General features: G+C 36.3%; 1 protein-coding gene across 1 annotated transcript; it reads right to left on the reverse strand.

Moving 5' to 3' along the window:
• Positions 1–96: 96 nt before the first annotated feature.
• Positions 97–19,396, reverse strand: LOC122025501 (zinc finger protein BRUTUS-like). The gene is made up of 14 exons (XM_042584316.1): positions 18,922–19,396; positions 10,041–10,349; positions 7,179–7,373; positions 6,732–7,090; positions 6,099–6,327; positions 5,850–6,018; positions 4,510–5,754; positions 4,254–4,425; positions 3,963–4,184; positions 2,750–2,887; positions 2,197–2,431; positions 2,009–2,068; positions 682–753; positions 97–494 (listed from the first exon to the last, which is right to left on the reverse strand). Exons 1-14 carry the CDS (start codon positions 19,225–19,227, stop codon positions 360–362), a joined length of 3,846 nt encoding a protein of 1,281 aa, XP_042440250.1. The 5' UTR covers positions 19,228–19,396; the 3' UTR covers positions 97–359.
• Positions 19,397–20,804: the final 1,408 nt, after the last annotated feature.

The raw sequence follows: 20,804 nt of genomic DNA on the forward strand, positions 1-20,804 counted from the left end.
CAATTTTTTTTTTACTTTGTTATAAATTATATTATATTATTTTATATCACTCAGTCATTGGGCTGAACGATTTTTGTTCCATGACAAAGAAGATCATTGCACTTAAAATCTGCATCCACGTTGCGATACTTAAAGAGGGCGACATGATACAGAGACCACACTACAAGTTGGAAAAACAATCATTTTGAATCAGTATTTGCACTTTTTGTGCATTTCTGAAGAAAACAAAAAAAAAAACAAATTGATAGGCTATGGACTATGAGATGAGTGCTACAGCACAAATGTGATTTACTGCTAAGAGTATATTTACACTCCTGGGGGGAAAATATGAAAAAGGGAACGAAACAAAGATTCTTCCCCTAGTGCGAGGTAGGACAATCTGACATGTCAGTCTTGATCACCCGAGTATTGTAAGACCCACAAAAACCACATTTGTGATAAAGCCAGTGGAAGGGGGATGTGCCCTTTTTGCCGCAATCATTACATAATATATCCTGGGGAACACCAATCAATAAATAATTAGCCACATCGTTTAATCTAACTATACTACTATAATATTACATTCCCAATTTGTCCAATTTTATCGCCAAAAAAAATGGAAAATGAAGTTAGGGAGAGAAGAACAAATCTCAGTCGGTGGAAAAATTTGTTTGTTGATTGTATCGTATGATTTATTCTCACCTGGCATCGGTCTCGGTATTCTTCAGGAAGTTCTTCAGCGGCCAACAAAGCGTCCAGCATGCCAAAGTATACCTGCAGAAAGACATTAGTTCCAGTTAGAAAAATATTTAGTAATGTATTCACTAAAGCCTGTTCTAAAAAAGAGTTGCATGGCAGTTACTACTGCAACACATGTTAGTTCTAGTGCTGCCTTTATGCATAATAATTAACTTTGCCTACTCATTCATTTTTACAACCAGTTGATTCGGAATATAAGGTTTAAATATGAATCAGAAATAGTGAAATTGAGAAAGCTTTCCTGTGTTTTGAACTAACACAAATGAAATGTGATCCCTATGAAACCCGAAATATACATATTGTTAAACGTACTATTTGACTAAAGCAGAAAGACTGAGCATACTGTATAAATAAAATTAATCAGGTGAAAATTTTCTGCAAATAAGGCAGACGAAGAAAACCAGTAGGTCTTTTTTTAGTTGTGGTTTACCATTAAATAATAGGATGAAGATAGGTATGGAGGTCAAGATAAGTTTAAGATTGGTAGTATTTAGGACAAGGGATAAGTCCATATCAGCTAGACTCAACACCAATGAGGGGTTATGGTATTAGACCAGAATAAGTTAATGGGATGAAAACCAAACAACAATATAGCCAACCAGAACCAACCGCATATTCTTGAGGTCAATAAATGTGAAGAATCCCCAAAAAGATGGTTTCATGATTAGGAAAATTTCAGCGATGAACTTTTATGCAGCTCAGATTGAAAAGTCTAATAAATAATTTACATTTGAAACAATATATCATAGCTAATTAAAGAACTTATAGGCATCAGTAAAATAGTAACTTAAAATAATGAAATTAAAAGGTCCAAGGGTGCAGGAATATTTTGATAGTCCAGGAGAATTTTGCAAAACTTATGGCAAAGTGAAATGGTCAGTTACGGATTTGTATCACTATCAAATGATAATGTCACGAGTAACAGTGTTCCTTAAATACAAATACAAATTGATTATCAAATCAAGCAGGGATATTAAGAAAATTTTCAACAATAGCCTTCAAGAAATACTATTAATTGGCAAATTATTTAATGTTCTACTGGCCATTACCATTAACAAATTGAAGTTTCTAGAGAAAATCAAGGACTCGATATTACATTGAAACATGGAAGCAAGAAATGTGATTCTCCGACCTACCCTAATTGCTAGTAAAGATAAGAGAGAACAAGCCAAAGAATTAGCCAGATTCATTGCTTCTTGGATAAATTACTGTGAATGAATCCATACCACATTGGTATCAAATTATCATGAAAGAAGTTATGATATCTTACAGCCATGTCTCCCAAGGATTTGCTGCAAACTGGACAGGTATAGTGACTGCATGTGTAAGCCTACACAAACATAGAATGAAAAAGGGGCCAGTTATTAGACTTTTTCATGAACCAAAGAAATGCAATAAGATAGCACAGCTATTAAAAAAAATCCTCATCAGAGAAAATTTAAGAGAAACAAAGCATACCTGGAAGCATGCTGAATGCATGAAATGTCCACAAGGTAGAGCTCTTACAGCTGCACTTGATGTGAATAAAAAGTCACAACAAATAGGACAATTTGTTTCTAAACCTCTTTCCCGGCACTTGTGTTCCTTCAATTTCATTCCTAAGCAGCAATTGCATGTCATACAATGAAAGAAATCCGTGCCAAGTCCCTTTCCAACACGACACAAGTTGCAAAATGGACAATGGTACACACTCCTGGAACACTTCAAGTATTAGCTATTTGAAACAAAAGCACATGTTTCTTAAGGGTTTAGCTGCCAAAAAAGCTCTGCATACAATATAATTGTTACACTTTGCAACAAAACTCATAACATATGCAAAAAAGTTGATATCCTGAATAAATTCTTCTAAAAGCCATGTGTTCCTAAGAAAAATAGCTCAGATACTTGACAAATGTTATCAAATAAAACTTACAGAACCTGCAATAGAAAATAAATAGATAAATCAACATTGAAACAGGAAGACGACTTTCATAATGCTAAAGGATAAAGGATTGAGTATTAAGTGTTCTACCTTTCATCATCAAAAAATTTGCAAATACTGCAAAAGTACTTCGCCATTGAGAATCCACTGCAGGAAGGTGTTTTGCAAGTTGGGCCTATAGGTTGAACCTTCAGACAACGCATACACATCATTTCACTCGTTGCTTTTCTACAAAGACCAAGGGAAAATGGTAATATAAAATTTCAAATTCCAACTCCTACCTAATGGACCCAAAGCATTAGCCCTTTAATTTGTTAACAGAATTGTTAAATTACAGATAAGAGAAAACAATGGTAATCAATTGAAAATATAATAACAAGGTTATACACTTTTACAGGAGTAATTCCTTTGCAACTAGGGGATCAAGAACTAAACCAGAGAAAAGGAGCCCTTTAACCAGTTCAGATTTGGTTAGACACCCTATTTTAATCCTTCAATCACCAAGCTGAGATGGCACATATACTCTAAAACCTAACATAACATACTGAGACATAAGGATTCAAAAATCAGTATCCTGCAACCAATCTGAATCAAGGAAACTTGTGCTTATAAAAGATTTACCCTGACTCAGTAAAGCAAATAATTCAATCATGAATGCAAAATGCAACTAACACTCGTAGCATAACATGACCTAGTAAGGAATAGGGTTCAAAAATCAGTATCTTGCAACCAATTGAGGAATAGTCCTGAGATTTTTTTTAATACAAATGGTTGTTACACCTTTGGGCATCAAATTATTACTTTTGGCGGTAATTGGCCAGTTTAGGGTACATAGACAGATGCACGGATACTTTATAACAGCAATAAAGACAGAATTCGGAATACTTCCCATCTATTTTTGGCTCCTAACTACTTTTCTTTTTCATTCTGTTGTTATTCTCCTAGCACCCCTTTAGTGAAAATGTCATATTTTAACTGATTTATCTTCCACATTTGTCTTCTTGCTACAAATCCCATTAGACTGTAAACCAGTGAGACCATTATGTAAAAATAATAATAAAAAGTTTCAACATAAATGCACAGGAAAAGCAACTCAGTTGACTTCCAATTCACATTGACAAAATCTTCTTTAACAGATATATATAACCTTTTAGCCTATTAATTAGGTATATACACCATAAAAAGGGAATACAACAAAATGTGTCAAATACTCAAACTATATAGAATCAACATAGATTTGGCCTAAGTATCATGAAAATAGACTGCGAAACTGCCATTTGTTCATCAGAAATAATGTTGATACCTGTCCATGGAATGATCACTAACTTTGTCATGGCAAAATCTGCAGGTGAATAACCTGTTACAGCATGCAGCAACGAGTTTGCAGTTCCTCTTGTAGTGCTCACAACCAAGTATTTGCTTCTCTGGATCACGAAAGGATGGAGAGCACCCAGGTATACTTTCCTCATCTGAAGCCTCCTCAGTTCTGGCTTGTGGTAATTTTTGCTGAGCAGCTATCCACCGACTACAAAATCCATTTGAAATTGTTTTTAGAAGAATTAGCAGCATGACTAAAAATATAAAGAACACAAACCTTGTCATCAAGTTTTGCATAAGATATGCCTTTCTTCTTGGATCAAGTGTTGGATCTCTCGAAACCTTCCTTATCTCTGATTCAAGCTCACTCTGATTCATCCTAAATATATCCTTCCAACCAGGCTTGAACATTTGATCATTTTGCTCAAGACCTTCTTGGCACTCAGTAGCTGCATGGACAAAAAATATATTGATAATTATTTACATTAGGAGAAAAATCAGGAGTAATAAAACATGGTCTAATGAAAAAACACCTTTTGAAAGACTAGAACATTCTGTTGCAGATGTTGCTGAAGAGGAAGTATCCTTCCACCACTCATCTAGCCACTCATTAAACATTGTATTCTTGGTTGCCTTCTTCCATGTATTCATCATTTTATTCTGTTCCTCTTGACTCAGAGCAGAAGTTACCCAAGGTAACATTGATTGGAGGACCTCTGCTCCCGTTGTTCCAATAATTCGACCAACAATCTTATCTTGCTCTTCCACTGAAAAATGCTTGTCAAACAATGGCCATAACTCAAGTTCTTCTCTAAAGACATGATTATCTAGAGTAACTCGAAGAGATTTGCACATTCCTTGAAGTTTAGTGACAAGTTCATTATGCTTTCTTGTGCAATCAATTACCTGATGAGAAGAGCCAGATTCACTTCCATTTGCAGTATCTTTACAATTGATTGTTCCCAAGGCATCATGATGTTGTGAAAGTTCTGAAAGTAATTCGGAAATATCGTTGAATAGCTTCTCCTCCTGTTTGTGATCCAGAGTGTATGAATGGCTTACATTATGAAGAGTTTCTCTTGACTCTAAAGCAGGGAAGACAATATCATCTTCAGCATTACTATGTGCTCTATATAAACCCCATAATAAGCGAAATCTACCAATGAACTGTCGAAGAACGGCTTCGTCATATGGTATAAGATTTCCAGATTCATCATCCAAATATTTCACATCTTTACAAATTGCTTTATGAAATTGAAATATGTTGTCAATTGGCCTCAATGTGTTCTCTTTGCTGCATGAGTTCAATTCCATATCTGGAATAAACAGACTGGATTTAATGGAAGGAGCATGAGAATTGTAAGACGAGATCAATAAAGACTTTGATGCATCAAGTGTGCTTAATCCGATGTTACTGTTAGAGACTCCTAACCCTGGAACACAGCAGGATTTTTTATTACACAGCGCGCTTTCGATGCCATTACTTTCTGAAGGATTGCCATCATTGGAATTCCCACACACGTCTGAAAAGTTGCCACGTTTAACAGGTCTAGCATTGTTCTCAGTGGATGTTACATCTTTCTTACATCCAAGTAGACAAGCACATGCACATTTGTCTCCGCAATCTTCCGGTGTATCAGCAGTATCATCTAACGAGAAGCAGCTTATTGCCTTGGAAGAGAAGCATACAAACTTTCCAGCATTATTAATATCCTCATTCCTACCTTTGCATGCCCAACCAGAGAAAAGTGTTACCAGTGCAGTTTCAGAAGACGAGGCTGTCACGTGATATAAGTGTTAGATGGTTTATATATGACACAGGGAAAGACACAGCAAAGATTCAGAAAAACACAAAATGAGAAAGCAATCCAACCTGCCAGGTGCATATTCTGCAGAAAGGTACTTGCATCATTATCACTTAACTTTGCGACAAACCACGGCAAAACATGTTCAAGTAATTTCAAGGGCATAACACACAAACTTCTAAACAAGAGATTTCGCTGTTTTTCAGGAGGAAAATGCATCCTGACTAAAGGAAGAACCTAAAATACAACATCATAATATATTCTCAGATGTTAATAAATGTGAACTGTAAACTTCTACACTGCCGATGACAACCTACCTCAGCTTCCTCGTTATGAAAATGTTTCTGTATGGTATCCATTATTTGATCAGCATGTGAGCACAACTCTGAATAGAATTCTACAGAAGAAGAAATAGCCCCTGCACTCTGAACTTCTTCAATTAAGCACCTGAACTTGTTAAACTGAAGTTTTTCATTGGCATGCTCTTGAAGAAGGGGCTCCATTCTATCTAGTACTGCCGGAAATATCACTTGATCCTCCGCATAACTGCATTTGCATAGGCAAATCCTTATCCAAATTTATATAACTTCAAGCAACTAAAAAATCAAGAGACAAATCATTTGCATTTGTTTGTCCCAACTATTTGGGGAAATCTTATTCGTCCGTCACACTCACTGCAAGTTTATATCACTAATAATCTTTGATTCAATCAAACCAATTTTATTATATTAGCAGAGTTTTCTTTGATCTCCCCCTGCCTCTTACATCTTCATTCTAATATGTTCAACTTATCAAACAATAAAATATATGTTTCATTTAAACACGTCATTACCACCTAAACTACAGTCTGTCATTTTATCATCCCTGGAGCTACACCCAATTGTCCTAATCCAAAATTCATAACTATCTTGCTTCAATTAAAGGAAAATTATCAAACAAAAATCCTTTACCTGTGAAAGATGCATACATCAGCAATAAATTGAAGCCTTCTGTTGAAGGCAGACAAGTCTGAGAAATAGCCAGAATTTTGGATTTTTCTTGCATCTTCTGCAATATCATGTAATTCCTCCTTAATAGCATTATGCCAATTCAATATTTCATCTATTGGATACAACTCAAGATGATCTGGGCCTTGACCATCTGAATCATTATGTTTTCTCTTCCCAGACTTAGAAAGAATAGATGGATAGACATGCCTCTCAGTATAATCATCAGACCAGCCAGATAGAGAACTATGTGAATGAAAATCATCAACACACATTTCACCCTTGTTGGTCATGCTTCTGTCTTCTATCCAAGTGAATATTACCTACATATCAAAAAAATGAATAGAACAGTTCCGGTCAAATGATTTTTGGATGTGAGGGAGTGGAACCTTGCAGAAAAATAAGTAGTACCTGTTTCAGAATCTTTTCCTTGGGTATTATGTTCTTCAAATAGTTGAGCACATGCTGATGTTCATCCGATGAAATACATGATGAAAGCCAAGGAAAAAACTTTGTCATCATATTCACAGGGATGGTACATAAAAACTCCCAAACCAAATCAGCCTGCTCTTCAAATGAATACTTTTCCATAAGCAAGGGGAAGACCTGTACCAATATCAAACAAATTAACCACAGCTGGCTTTGGAGCAGAAGATCACATAGAAATAGAACTTGAAACATCAAAACTGTTGCAAATTCTAAACAAATGCTTAGTGATCATTAATTAACAAGGCAGATTAAAAAACAATTATCATTACTATATCAGATGAAATGAAAATAAAACAAGCAGTAACTGATTGTAATGAGTTACGAATCAACAAAAAGAACAATGAAAACTAGCTCCATGCCCTCACTTGTTAATACAACAACAACCAAGCCGTATCCTACTAGGTAGGGTCGGCTATATAGATCCTTTTACGTCACTTGAATTCTATTTCCTACTATATCATCATCTACACTTAAATAAATTTTATCTTGTTTTATTGTTAAATAAATTTTATATGGATCCCTCACTTGTTAATGTTCTAGTAAAAACATTACAACCGGGCGACCTTTGGTTAGCTTCATTTGTTTCTAGGACATGAACCTGTGTCTCCCAGGTGGGGAATAAAAAAAAATTGAACAAAGCTCATTTGACTATTTGCTCTATATTCTGATTAAAGATTGATTGGCAAACTTTCAGTGCCAATCTTGACACATAAGAGCCTCTTTTAAAAGGCTGAATGCAATATAATGAAGACACGGGCTGAATACTCAGACGGTCATCGGGATGAAGAAAATATATAATTAGAAGAAAAAAGAAAAACAGGACAGTTGAGTGGGAAGTATGCAGTTTTACCAAACCTGAAAACAATATGAAAGAGTGAACAATCGGTAATGTATAATATTTTCTCTTTTGAACTTCATGTGCGTGCTGTAACATCCATGGACTACAATCATTCTAGATATCTAATCATTTGATTCTAATTAAAAAAGGTATAACTTGTTTCACCTTATATTGTAACAATTTAGGATTAAGCTTCATCTATCTCCAAGACATCCCAATTTCTCAACCACACACTAAAGCATTATCTATCAAATTTCCCACTGATGAAGTATTGGCTTTTTTCCTCTTTGATCGCTAAGATGCATTAATAACATAACAAACTCCTCAAACCATCAAACATATTTTTTTGAAATTCAACAAGGAAAATAATCAATACATTTACTTATAAAGAAATATAAAAGATATAAAGACAGATATAATGTCAATTATGAAATTATATTATTTCAGTCAATCAAGACGTAAGGTTTAAAATTTTGTGGTTTTAGTCCCTAAACCAAAACGAGACACTTTTATGTTATTTTGGTCATGCTAACATTATGGTGTCACTTGCTCAGTTAAGTAGGAGAAAGAAGAACAAAACACTTTTATGTTACTTTGGTCATGCCGTAAGTATGGTGCTGGTTGCTCTAATAAGTAGGATAGAATATTTTGGTCAATCACAGAAGTAAAGATTGTGAGTAAAGGTTTGGGTCCCTAACACACTTATTTTGGCCATGCTGATAGTATGGTGTTAGTTGCTCTGATGAGTAGGAGAAAGAAGACAACCTTACCAGGAGGGCATCATTGAAACACAAGGAGTTCACAAGGAAAGGTTGTCTGAAACATGATGCAGAGGGTGAGGAATAGGAGCTTACCTAGAGTGTCATCAAAAATTTTGGAGGCCGCTATCGAAACATGAGGAGATCACGAGAAGAATGTTGTCCTAAACATGAGCTAGAGGATGAGAAAGACTAACTTACCTAGAGGGTGTTACCAGAACTTGAGGGGATTGCTACTCAGAATGCGAGAATGCAAGGAGATCACAATGCTAGAAGAATTACAATCCAGAATCACCAAGAGATTAAGATGCTGACAATGATTCTCCTCACAACGAGAATGACAATCTAAAATTGTAACATATCTCGCCGGTTGACAAGAGGAGAGTTTGTGAGGATGAGGATATCATGGTGCCAGTGCCGACTCCATTCCATTTCTTGGTTCAAGAGTAGATGATATTTTTCATTCACAGCAACCATGGGTCAAGACTTTAAACCATGCACAGAAAGAATTGATGAATTATATCTCCATCACAAAATTAAACAGTGGATGTATTGCCTCATTGTAATCAATTAATACAAATACCTTAATGGAATTAAATAAAGCTACCAATTATTTTACCTGATTCCCCCAAAATCAAAAGATCAAAAAAGAAAAACAAAAGGCTAACCATAAATGTAATACTACTCTTCCTAAAGCAAAATAATATAGCTTTCATGAGGTGACCAAGTTGACAGAACATACAAAGGCTCCAGAGAAGAAACTAAATTGGCAGTATTTTGCCCCATTTTCTAAATGACTCTTGAACCAATAAAGCAACATTTTTAGCAATAATGCTCAGACACACAAGTTTTCAATAACTAATTGCCACATTGACACCAAATATAGTAAATCAACTACAAAGGAATTTCAGATCACTATGTTAAACCCAATCAAGAGAAGCTGAAGTTATAGACTGCAGGATAAAACATCTGACAATTATTGTTCCAATTGTTTTTCCTCTCAAATCAAACAGTACACTATACAAGGAAGAAGACCTAATGCTGTAATCATTCTATCTTAAACCACTACCTCACAAGGTGTAAGCAATCATAGATAGATCAATAGCATATTAAGAAAAGTCAAAATAATTCGTATTTATAAAAAAGATAGACTTACAAAAGGCTTTATTTATTTTTTAAAATTCATACCTGCTCTTCTTCCTTAGACATGTGTTGACTGAGTGATGTTTTTATGACTCCAGTGCAAGAAGCTAGTTCTCTTCGGAAATGATCCTCTGAAACAAATACTTGCTTCTCTTCCTTGGGCATATGCTGACCGAATGAAATTTTTGTAGATTCAATGCGAAGAGCAAGTTCTCTCCGAATATGATCCTCATTTTTCACATGTGAAACTAACAAAACAAACACATCATAGAAAAGATGGCTTTCCCCTTTATGTTCAATAGAATATGTTCTAGCCACATTCTTGACCCGTATGTCCAGAGCTGGAAAGATAACCTGAAATACGTACACATCATATCAGCTTTGCTCAAGGCCATGACTGGTACACAAATATAAAACTATATGAATCACAAACAACCTCTACCAAGATAATTATGGAATGCATATATTCCATTTAGCACCCAACTAAAAGTATATGAATAGATATAGGCACCAACTTTATTGTAGCAAAAGGTGATTACGCTCACCCCATAAGTCCTTCATAGTGCGTCCTAAGGTTATGTGAAGGGAGGTAAATCACAAGGTCAGCTTATAGCGACCGCCAAGTGGCTAGGGGGTAGGAGTTTTTTTCCCCAATGGCATGTGCCTATCGGGAATTGATTCATGCCCCATTGTAGCAAATCTGCCAACCACTAGCCAACTGGCACCCTGTGGGGACATAGGCACCAACTTTATGAACAATGCTTTGGTGAACTAGCATGTCTTCCATGCACATAAGATCACTTAATAGCATCTATTCTGTTTAGCACCCAACTTTATGATATCTCAAGATAGGCACCAAGTCAAGATTAAACAAACAAACAACACTATATCTTCACCCATAATAAAGAAGAAATATCCACCAAAGTTACAAAGAAAATGCCAACATCCTAGCAAAATAGTGAGCCTATCAGAAAAATTACTTCGTTCAGTCATGGTCACTCACAGATCCAATGTAGAGATTTCAAATTTATGTTTATATTCTTCATGAAGTGAACAGTAGAGAAAAAAAGAACAGATTAGTATTCCTGCAGATGTCAAGAACTTTGTGAAACTAATAGAAATGAAACTATATGGATATTTTAACACCAGCATAGAAAAATTATGTTCCAAAACATACCATACAAAAGAACCATGTAGAATCTAAACAGGCTTACAATTCAAGATATGTAAGAAATGAACATGAGAAATAAGTTTAGATTCACAAAACATAGACACAGACATAGGACATTAAAGATATAGAAAAGCATATGCACCAGACTTAATAATTATCAAATAGTACCCATATTGTACAACTTATACTCTGTCTAGATATATTATGAGAAGCATAAAATCTTTAAAAAATAATTGTGCCATCAAGTTCAAATAGTGATATTAGAAGTTATAGACAGACATGATACATCTATTTAAAGGCAGACTGACACACCACAAGTGATCTGGATTTGCCTAGCCCAAATAGAGCTTTCCAGGATTTTCACCATGAGCAGGCATTTTCAAAAGATAATAGGTGAAAAGGGTACTAGCTACTCCGCCCAAGCCCATAAACCCTAGTGCTTCCTCTAGGTTATCAAGCCATTTTTGAGCTTTTTGTGGATTTGACTCTCCCAAAGACTTACATCTCTGTCTAACAAACTCATGAACTTGAGAGATCACCCTGAGGATGATTAGTCACTAGGGCAACCATCAGCACTCGGAGGAATGAAAGATTCTTCCTTCACAACTTTATCAACTTCGTCCTACGAATAACAAACTCAGGCTCTCTCTGATAATATTGATAACAAGCACCTGTATGAGCAACCATCCTCAGTCCAAAAGGAACAAAAACTACACTTCTCACCCCATGGTCTCTACCACAGCCTCCACAAACAATAAAAACCCCTAACTAAGACATCACCTGATAACAGAATTGGGAGAAAAAAACTTGAGGACACAAACATTTTTCTCTAAGATGACTACTAGCCAGCTTAATCACAAATTCTGACAAATAAAAATGCATAACTAATCACAAAAAATTCCAAGTCGAATTACATCTGAATCCAAAACCAACTTGGATATTAGTAAAGTTGTTACACCCCAAGTGAGATACCAACTTGGATATATGCAAAATATGCAAGTAACAATATGACCAGGGGAGAGTTAAAAATTAACCATAAAATATGCAGTTACATACTTACATCTGACTAGTGCAAGTTACAATATATACAACTTTAGCATACCAACTCTTAAATACTCATGTATATGAACTAATAGCATATATGCAAATAAAATATAAAATACATAAGTTACAAAGTTAAAAATTATAATTTAGGTTCACCAAGTTACAAAGTTACAACTTCCATTTAGCATAATTCATGAGTACCTAGTCACCCCTAGTACCCTTCTAAAGCCTTCCTTGTTGTATAGCATATTCGATATAGCACAAAAGAATCAAGAAAGGTTCCTTTATATTTAATTCTTCCCATTTTGCAAAACCCATCCTTTTCCCTTTCCTCTTTCTAGGTTGCAACACGGTAAATTTGTCTTTTTCTAAATTTGCTAAATCTTACATATGAATACATTTTTTCATCAAATACTTTTTGTTCCAAAGATGTGAAATGATAATTAATCTCCTTTCCTCCAATTAAGGTTCAAAATCTCAAGTCGTGCTGAAGTTTTAGACTTTTACTAAAATGATACTATTTCGAGGTATCGTACTAATGTTTCGATATATGGTGTCGACAATAGATTAGAGTTGAAAAAGTAAGGAGATGAAACATAGGAAAGCAACATTGTTGTATCGAACATGGTTTTAAATCTTGCATGTCCGGCAAAAGAGTCAAAACATATCATTCCAATAAATTATCAAAACTCAATATCACTCAATACAAACAATGTTTCATTCCTTTATTTTATCTCCTTCCTCCTTCAACGTCTAATCTGTCACCAACACCATACATTAGAGAGTCAACACGATGCTAGAATAGTATTTTTCTAATCATTTACCGAAACTACGACACAGCTCAAGATTTTGCATCTTTGTCAAGTGGTATCAAGTCTTGATGATTTACCGGAATGATACATTTCATCTATTTCACCCCGCATGGTATGAGATTTCAAACCATGCATCCAATTTCCTTTCTCTTATATGCATAAATTAGTCTTGCATAATTATGGCCAAGAATAAAGGCACTTGAAGAAAAGGAGAAACATCAGTTAGTAATTATAAAATATTAGATGAAAAAAAAAATCTCACATGAAAGACTTGGCTAAATTTAGATAAAGATCAAATGATTCTACTATGATATACGAGATGAAAAAAATGGAAAAGGATACGTTTTAACAAATTTGACAAGCAAGAAGAGGAAAGAACATGAATTTCTTTAATCTATTATTCTGCATTGTAGAAGAATCACTACTCATGAAAATTGCAATCAACATCATCAGCTTTTTGTGAAGAACTTGAAATCACTAACACTAAGACAATAAAAACATATATTACTAATCTATTCTATACATCTAAACGGGTAAAAATTGTAATTTGAAGACCCAACTCAAAAGCAACTCAAAAGATACCAAGATGCAAAAAGAAATGTTATTTATGAAATTTAATCAATATACAATAACTTAGCACTTTTGGTTTAAAATGTCACATGGTAGCCAGGTGATTAACTGCCAAAGTGGCATAAGTGAGTGTAGAATGACTCCTAACACTCAAGGAATACAATAAAAGGTTAACTTTAGATTTTAGACAGTATAAACCTATATATAGCAAATTTAGCTAAAACTATTACACAACATATTAGGACGAAAACAACGAAACCAACAGCATATAACTAGTTTAAAGGCTCCGAGAAAGACAAAGAGGTGTTAAATTCAAAATATGACCAGCATTTTAGCCAAAACAAATTATAGATCTAAGTTGGTCAAGATTAAGAAATAAAGACATATGATGATTTCAACGACTACAAAGAATACAACATACAAGATACTTTAAAATTTTAACATCCAAGTCCATATAGCATTTTTAACCAAAAATGTTATATATGGTTAATAGTACTTAAACAAAAGGATAACAATATAGAATGATTTCAGAACTTCCAGACATCACAACAAAGGAATAATTTTTTCTAATTTGAGGCATTTTAGTTTTGTGTAGTAGTTTTAGTCAAAACTTTTATAAGACCTTTACTGCCCAAAATTAAAAATTAAAGATATAGAACAACTCAATAGAAGTAGGTTACAGGGAGCATACCAGTGTGCTTGTTTTGAGAGGGATATATCGTACTTTTGACTAAAGCTATTATATGCACCTAAGTTAGTTAAAATTGGAAAACAAAAGATAGGATGACTACAAGGGATGCAAGGATCACTATATAGGGGTCATTTTGTAACTTTTAGCAATTTAGATTTATGTAACAGCTTTTAGAATTTTGACTAAGTGTTATATAGACCTAATATATAAACCTAATAGTACTTAAACAATAAAACTAATCGCATAAAATCACTCTAAAAACTGCAAAATACATAGCAGAGGGATTATTTTATCATTTTCAAAATTACAGTTTACATCTACATAAGTGTTTTGGCCAAAACTACTACATAGACTTACAAGTGCCCAAAATTAAAAATTGAAGTGGTAGAATGACTCAACAGGTTTCAGGGAGTGCAAGTGCTCATTTGTAAATTTTAAGTTTAGATCCATATAGTGTAAGTACCCCATGATGGTTTTGATGTGATCAACCAAGTCAAGTTAGGTCTTGTTGTTATTTTGATGTCTTGTGTCTAAGTGTACAGGAACTTAAAAGCCCAGGAGATCGAGCGAAAGACGCAGCTAGCGAGAAGGACGGCACGAGAGAGAGTCGACGGGCTCGGTGCGTCCGAGGGACGAGACGCTGCGGAAGAATACGCTGGCAGACGAGAAGGAGGCGCGCGGCGTTTCCGAGGGACGAGAAGCCGGAGCAAAAAACCGCTCGAAGACGAAACATGGGTTCAAGTGAGCCCTATGGCCGAAATCACCCAAACAAGTGAAAGCGGAGCGGAAAACCCGGGCCAATGCGAGCGGAATCGGAGCAGAAGACTGGGACCGAAAGTCAACAAAATGTTGACTTTTCGGTCCGGATGCTTGGACCTGGAATCTCAGCTAAACGCAACGTGGAGCGTTCCGTTGCGAACGGATAAAGTTTTATCCCCTCCAGGCGCCTCGAACCTTCCAGATAGGGATGTAAATGAACCAAACGGTTCGCGAGCTATTCGGAACTCAATTCGGTAAAAAGCTCATTCGAGTTCGTTCGTTTATCTTATCGAGCCGAGCTCGAGCTCGATCTCAAGCTCGACAGTTTTATCGAGCCGAGCTCGAGCTTAAGGATATTCGGCTCGTGAGCTCGTGAACATGTTCGTTTATAGGGTCGCAAGCCAAAAAAACGAGCCTTAAACCGAGCCAAAAAACAAGCTCTAAAACGAGCAAAAAAACGAACTCTAAAACGAACAAAAAAACGAACTCTAAAACGAGCCTTAAAATGAGCCAAAAAAACGAACTCTAAACGAGCCCGAAAACGAGCCCGAGCTCGCTTAACGAGTTAGGCTCGTTAATTTTGATAATCGAGCTAATAACGAGCCGAGCTCGAACTGTTCGCGAGCTTGATAATTCTAAAACAAGCCGAGCTCGAGCCTTGTGATAAAAGCTCGATTCGAGCTCGAGCCGAGCTCGAGCCTAATACTGTTCGGCTCGGTTCGGCTCGTTTACATCCCTACTTCCAAACGCCCCGACCAGGGTTATAAATACAGCTCTGACCCCAGTAAGTCAGAATAACACTTGTAAACGATTCCTCTTTAATTTTGTTCTGTAATTAAGTGTTTCAACTGCTGTAAGAGGCTTCTCCGCCTGAAGGAGATTGTTTAGTGAGCTTCAACTTCCTTGGATTAGCAATCCCCTGATTACAAACCAAGTAATCCTTTTGTGCCTCTTCTTTTTAATCAGACTCTTATTTCTTTTATACAAGTGTCTATTATAATCGAGCTAGAAGATCGAGAAAGGAAATTTTGTTTGTTTTTATTGTACAGGTTATTCACCCCCTTCTAGCCAGTCGCAAAGGGACCAACATATAGAGCACTCCTTTAAGAAGCCTAGAGGAGTGCTTGTTTCTTAAACTTAAGCAAAGGTGTATATGTCGATGTAACATAAACCTAAAGAATTTTAAAAAAAATAATAAAAAAATCAAAAGCGACATGCAAGAAGGTCCAAAACTACAATAGATTTCTACAGTTTAAGTGCATCTAGCCTATTTAAAATTGTTAGACAATCCCCTAGGGCTTCTACAATAGCATAACTTCATTGGCTTCTAAAAGCATAAAGACTAAAAAATGAACAGAGCATCACAAAAAGTAGTCGTTAAATCAGCTCATAACGAATAAACATGTCGAAATAAAACCTAAACCATAAACATGTCTAAATATTTCGTATTAATCTTGACTATTGCAGCTTGCATAGCTTAGTCTTATCGAGAGAGAATCTCGTGTGATTAAAAGGGCAAGAGACTGGTGAAGGAAACGTAACAGAAAATGGAAAGTTAAGGGTGAGTCGGTTGGACTTCCAATATAATTTTTTTAAGGGAACAAGTGAAGGTACTAAAGTTGAGGAAAGTTTAGTGGGGAAAATTTGGCATAAAACACAAAATGGCATGCCTTTTAATGATAAATCAAAGAGGTTGACCCTTTAGTGATTTGATAAAAAAGGATGCTCTTTTGATTCTTGTCGATTGTTACATTATTTTCTTTACATTGTATGACTCTTTTTCTATGTGAAATTATGAATTGGATAGAATGATAATATATTTAATTATTTGTTGGATACATATTAGTCTATCTACACTTTTAAGATATCTTAATACTCTAACCACATCTCTCTTACATTCTGCAAAGGTGTTGTGTAATTGGTCCATCTACCAGCATTTGCAAAGTAAAGCAAAAATAAAATAACTTATATCAAACTATTATGTGAATAAGTAATATTTTAGTCACCCATTTACCATCCAAACTTTCTTCATAAAGTAAAAAAACAAAAGTAATTGTGCGACTCAGATGAGAACATAACATAGCTAAAAAAGAAAAAATAAAGTGAACCAACTAATATCTTTTCCTTTATTATAGTTGATTGGCAATTTTTTTTGTTGATTCTCTTTTCTATAATATAAAACAATTTCGCCATCAAGGATAATTTAATTATAATGATATTCGACTATCAAGTTTTGGTGGTTGGATAGCCAAAGATACTTTTTTAGGTTAGTTTGTCCGATTCAAAGTTTCAAATATTTGCAATGTCAAAGTGTATGACAACACGAGTTGGTGTTCAACAATACTTATTGTGATTAGGGAAGAGAAGATGGAAAATGAAGACTGAAGAGGAGATAGGTGAAGAAGATGATCATAAAGACAGAGAAAAAGAACATTCAGTCTTGCAGTTCACAAGTCACAACTAGTGAACCCTAGGGGTGGATAAGTCACACATTGAACCAATCTCAAAAGGAATGCCTACAACAAATGCCCTATGACAAGGTTGCCCTATCAGTGGATCTCCCACTTAGTTCCCATATTTTATAGTTGTTTTGATGGTGGTTCATGAACCAAATCGTTCATCCCTCCAAATATATAAAATTTATAACCGTGGTCAAACAAAAACTAAGAAAACTTGAGCCAAGGACGAACCACTACGAATAAAGCTAGTTAATTATTCAAATTTAGAAGAAGTTTTTTCATTTATCTTTTGGCAATACAAAAATTAACAAACCAATATTTTATCTCAAAGAGAGAATATAACTCCACATTAACATTCTTTAAAAAAACTTTGAACTTTATTATTGTTTCTAGAATTCACTTCTCTTGTGTGTGTCTAGCGCATGAAAATAGCTACCGGACACACTGTTGTCAACAAATACATTAGTTGTGGCTCCTTATTTGGGCAACTAAGAATTTAGTTTACAAGAGAAGATGACACACAAGAAAATTTTCAAATGATGTGCAATTAAAGGTCAAGCACAATAGACCATAGCACATATTATCCCTTGCGCATATCCTAACATCAAAGCATAAACTAGATAGTAGATATCTTCCATAATCAATACAGCAACATTTTAACAATATTCCGGACACCATAAAGTTATATTAATATCATACTGAAACAATTGTTTGACTTAAAGAAATGTAGCTCATCAACAATAATATCATGCAAAAGTCATGTGTCACAATTGTTCAGGTTCAGATATATCAATCTATTCTACTGTTGAGCTCCATTTAAAGTTTTCAACTCACGTAGTTTGCAATAAAGAAATTAATAACATCAGTTCACTATTTACCTTCACGGTTTGAACTCTTAAATCAGTTGTTAGCCTCTTTCTTAACTCATTTTCTCACATTTAATCTCTTGGGACAATGAGACCAATATAGTTCTCTGATCAGGAAATCTAATCAAGCAACAAAGAACAGCTAGTAGTGATTTATGTTCATACTTACAAAGGATAAATGGGTATTTTATTAACATAGGAAACACCCAAGAGGGCATCAAAGAATTATGAACCCAGCCAATGACCTACTTAAACACTACTTTGTATGATGAATCATGCGATTCAAATCATAGGCATCACTTAAAAAGTAGGAAACAGAACTAGTCAGAATTCCCCCAAATTTGTCAAATTTCAGATCTGCAGATAGGATTCATTTCCAGACAAGAAAACGCAACTACAATTCAAGGTAGAAACCGACCACTATATGGCCAGCTTCTTCAAACAAATCGCATCCTTTTGACCAGAAACTATTTGACCAAATTCCAAGCCCCAAAGGGATAAATTTTAAGATAAAAAGGAGGACTAAATTGTTGTCTGCGAATATAAATACATACCGCGTCCTCAGCATTGCAGTGGTGCTGGTATATATCATAGAGGAATACACATCGCTCCGCCAGGGAATGAACATCGCCGCTTCCATCGGTTGCAAGGGAGACGGCGCCGCGGTGGAGGCGATCGAGCTCCGACCGGATGGCCTTCTGGAAATAAACAAAGATCAAAATCGGGGATCTCTCGGGCAAGCCGCCGAACGTCGCCGTTGCAACAGCCGGCGCAGGAGAAGACTGCACTGGATCGATTGAGTTGACAACTTCCTGCGGAATCAGGGCGAGGACTCCGTCCCCCGCCAATGGCGTCGCCATGGGCCACTTCCCTCAATTCGACCTAGGGTTTCGATCCCTTCTTCCAGACCAGCAGCCACCACCACGTCCACGAACTTCGAGCCGCACCCTCCTCCACCCTCCTCCCAATTTTATCTTTATGGAAATTAGAAATGTATCATTCGCGTTTCAACGAGGAATTGGCGACCGAGCTCGGCCCCTCCATGGGCGTTGATAAGGGAAGCGTGGCGCGTGCCAAAGGGGGAGCCACGTCGGCAGGGGACAGCGTCGCACGTGTTCCACCATAGTCTCGCACTTCACCGAAGCGGGCAGGGCACGTGCCAATAAAGAGCCATTTTCAATTCATTTCCCATTCGCGAAAGGTGTCTGTTTGGCTCGGCCCACCCTTGACAATTCTAGACTTTTCTAGTCTTAAATTGAAATGGTCCGGACTTAAATGAGTCATCTGAAAATTTAAATTATTTTTTAATAAAATAATATTAAAAATAGATTTATATTGGACTCACAATTTTTATAAATTTTACTTTTAAAAAAAAATTGACACATGTGGCACGTCATTTATTTTAATTGATAACTAATACTATATGAACATTTTTTACTTTAAATTCGTCATAATTCTCACTTTTACAACTAAATTTTAATTTTCTCTAAATATTAAGCAACAACTTACTATAATATTTCTGATGTTTTCATTGGATCCCATAGTTATTTTTACGTGGTCAATCAAGTTTAGATTAGGTCATGTTTGTCTAATCCATGTGTCTAAGTGTGCAGGAGCTTAGAAGCGCAAGAAGTCGGGCGGAAGACACAGCTAGCGAAAAGGACGGCACGGGAAGGGAGCCGACGGGCTTGGTGCGCCCGAAGGACGAGAGAACTGCGAAAGAGTACACCGATGGCGCGAGAAGAACGTACGCGGCGTTCGAGGGGCGTAAAGCCGAGACGAAAGACTGCTCGAGGAGAAGGTCGGGAACTGGATTCGGGTGAGCCCTATTCCGGATGGGCGAAATCACCCAAGTGAGCAGAATCAGAGCAAGTCAACTGGGACGTTGACTTGACAAGTGTTCGGTCGACCGAACCCCTATCATCAGAAAGCCAGTTGTTGGTGACACGTCAGAAGCCACGACAAGCAGTCAGTCGTTGATGAAGTGATCGGTCGACCGAACCTTCTGATCGGTCGACCGAACTGAAGATAATCAGAGACTGGGTCGAGCGATTTGATCGGGTCAGATCGAGTAGAGACCGTTGGCTGATCGATCGACCGAACACAAGGATCGGTCGACCGAACCTAAGCTCGATCCACAGAGCCTGCATCCAGACGGAAAGCTGGGAAAGTTCATCAGGTTCGGTCGACCGAACCTGAGAATCGGTCGACCGATCCCTCTCATGTCAACTCCTGATCCCGAAAATCAGGTGATCTGGATAAGTGTTGAAACCCTTATATAAAGGGGTCTCGAACAGCTATTTGAAACAATGAAAAGAAACTCTGTACTTTCATTTTTAGCAACTTCTGTGCTCTCAAAGTGTAAAAGGCTTCTCCGCCTTCAAAGAAGGAGACGTTTCTAGTGTGTTTTCCAACCGCCTTGGATTAACAACCGTCT

The sequence above is a fragment of the Zingiber officinale genome, chromosome 9B (assembly GCF_018446385.1).
Source record: "Zingiber officinale cultivar Zhangliang chromosome 9B, Zo_v1.1, whole genome shotgun sequence".
In the NCBI taxonomy this organism is placed as follows: Eukaryota; Viridiplantae; Streptophyta; class Magnoliopsida; order Zingiberales; family Zingiberaceae; genus Zingiber; species Zingiber officinale.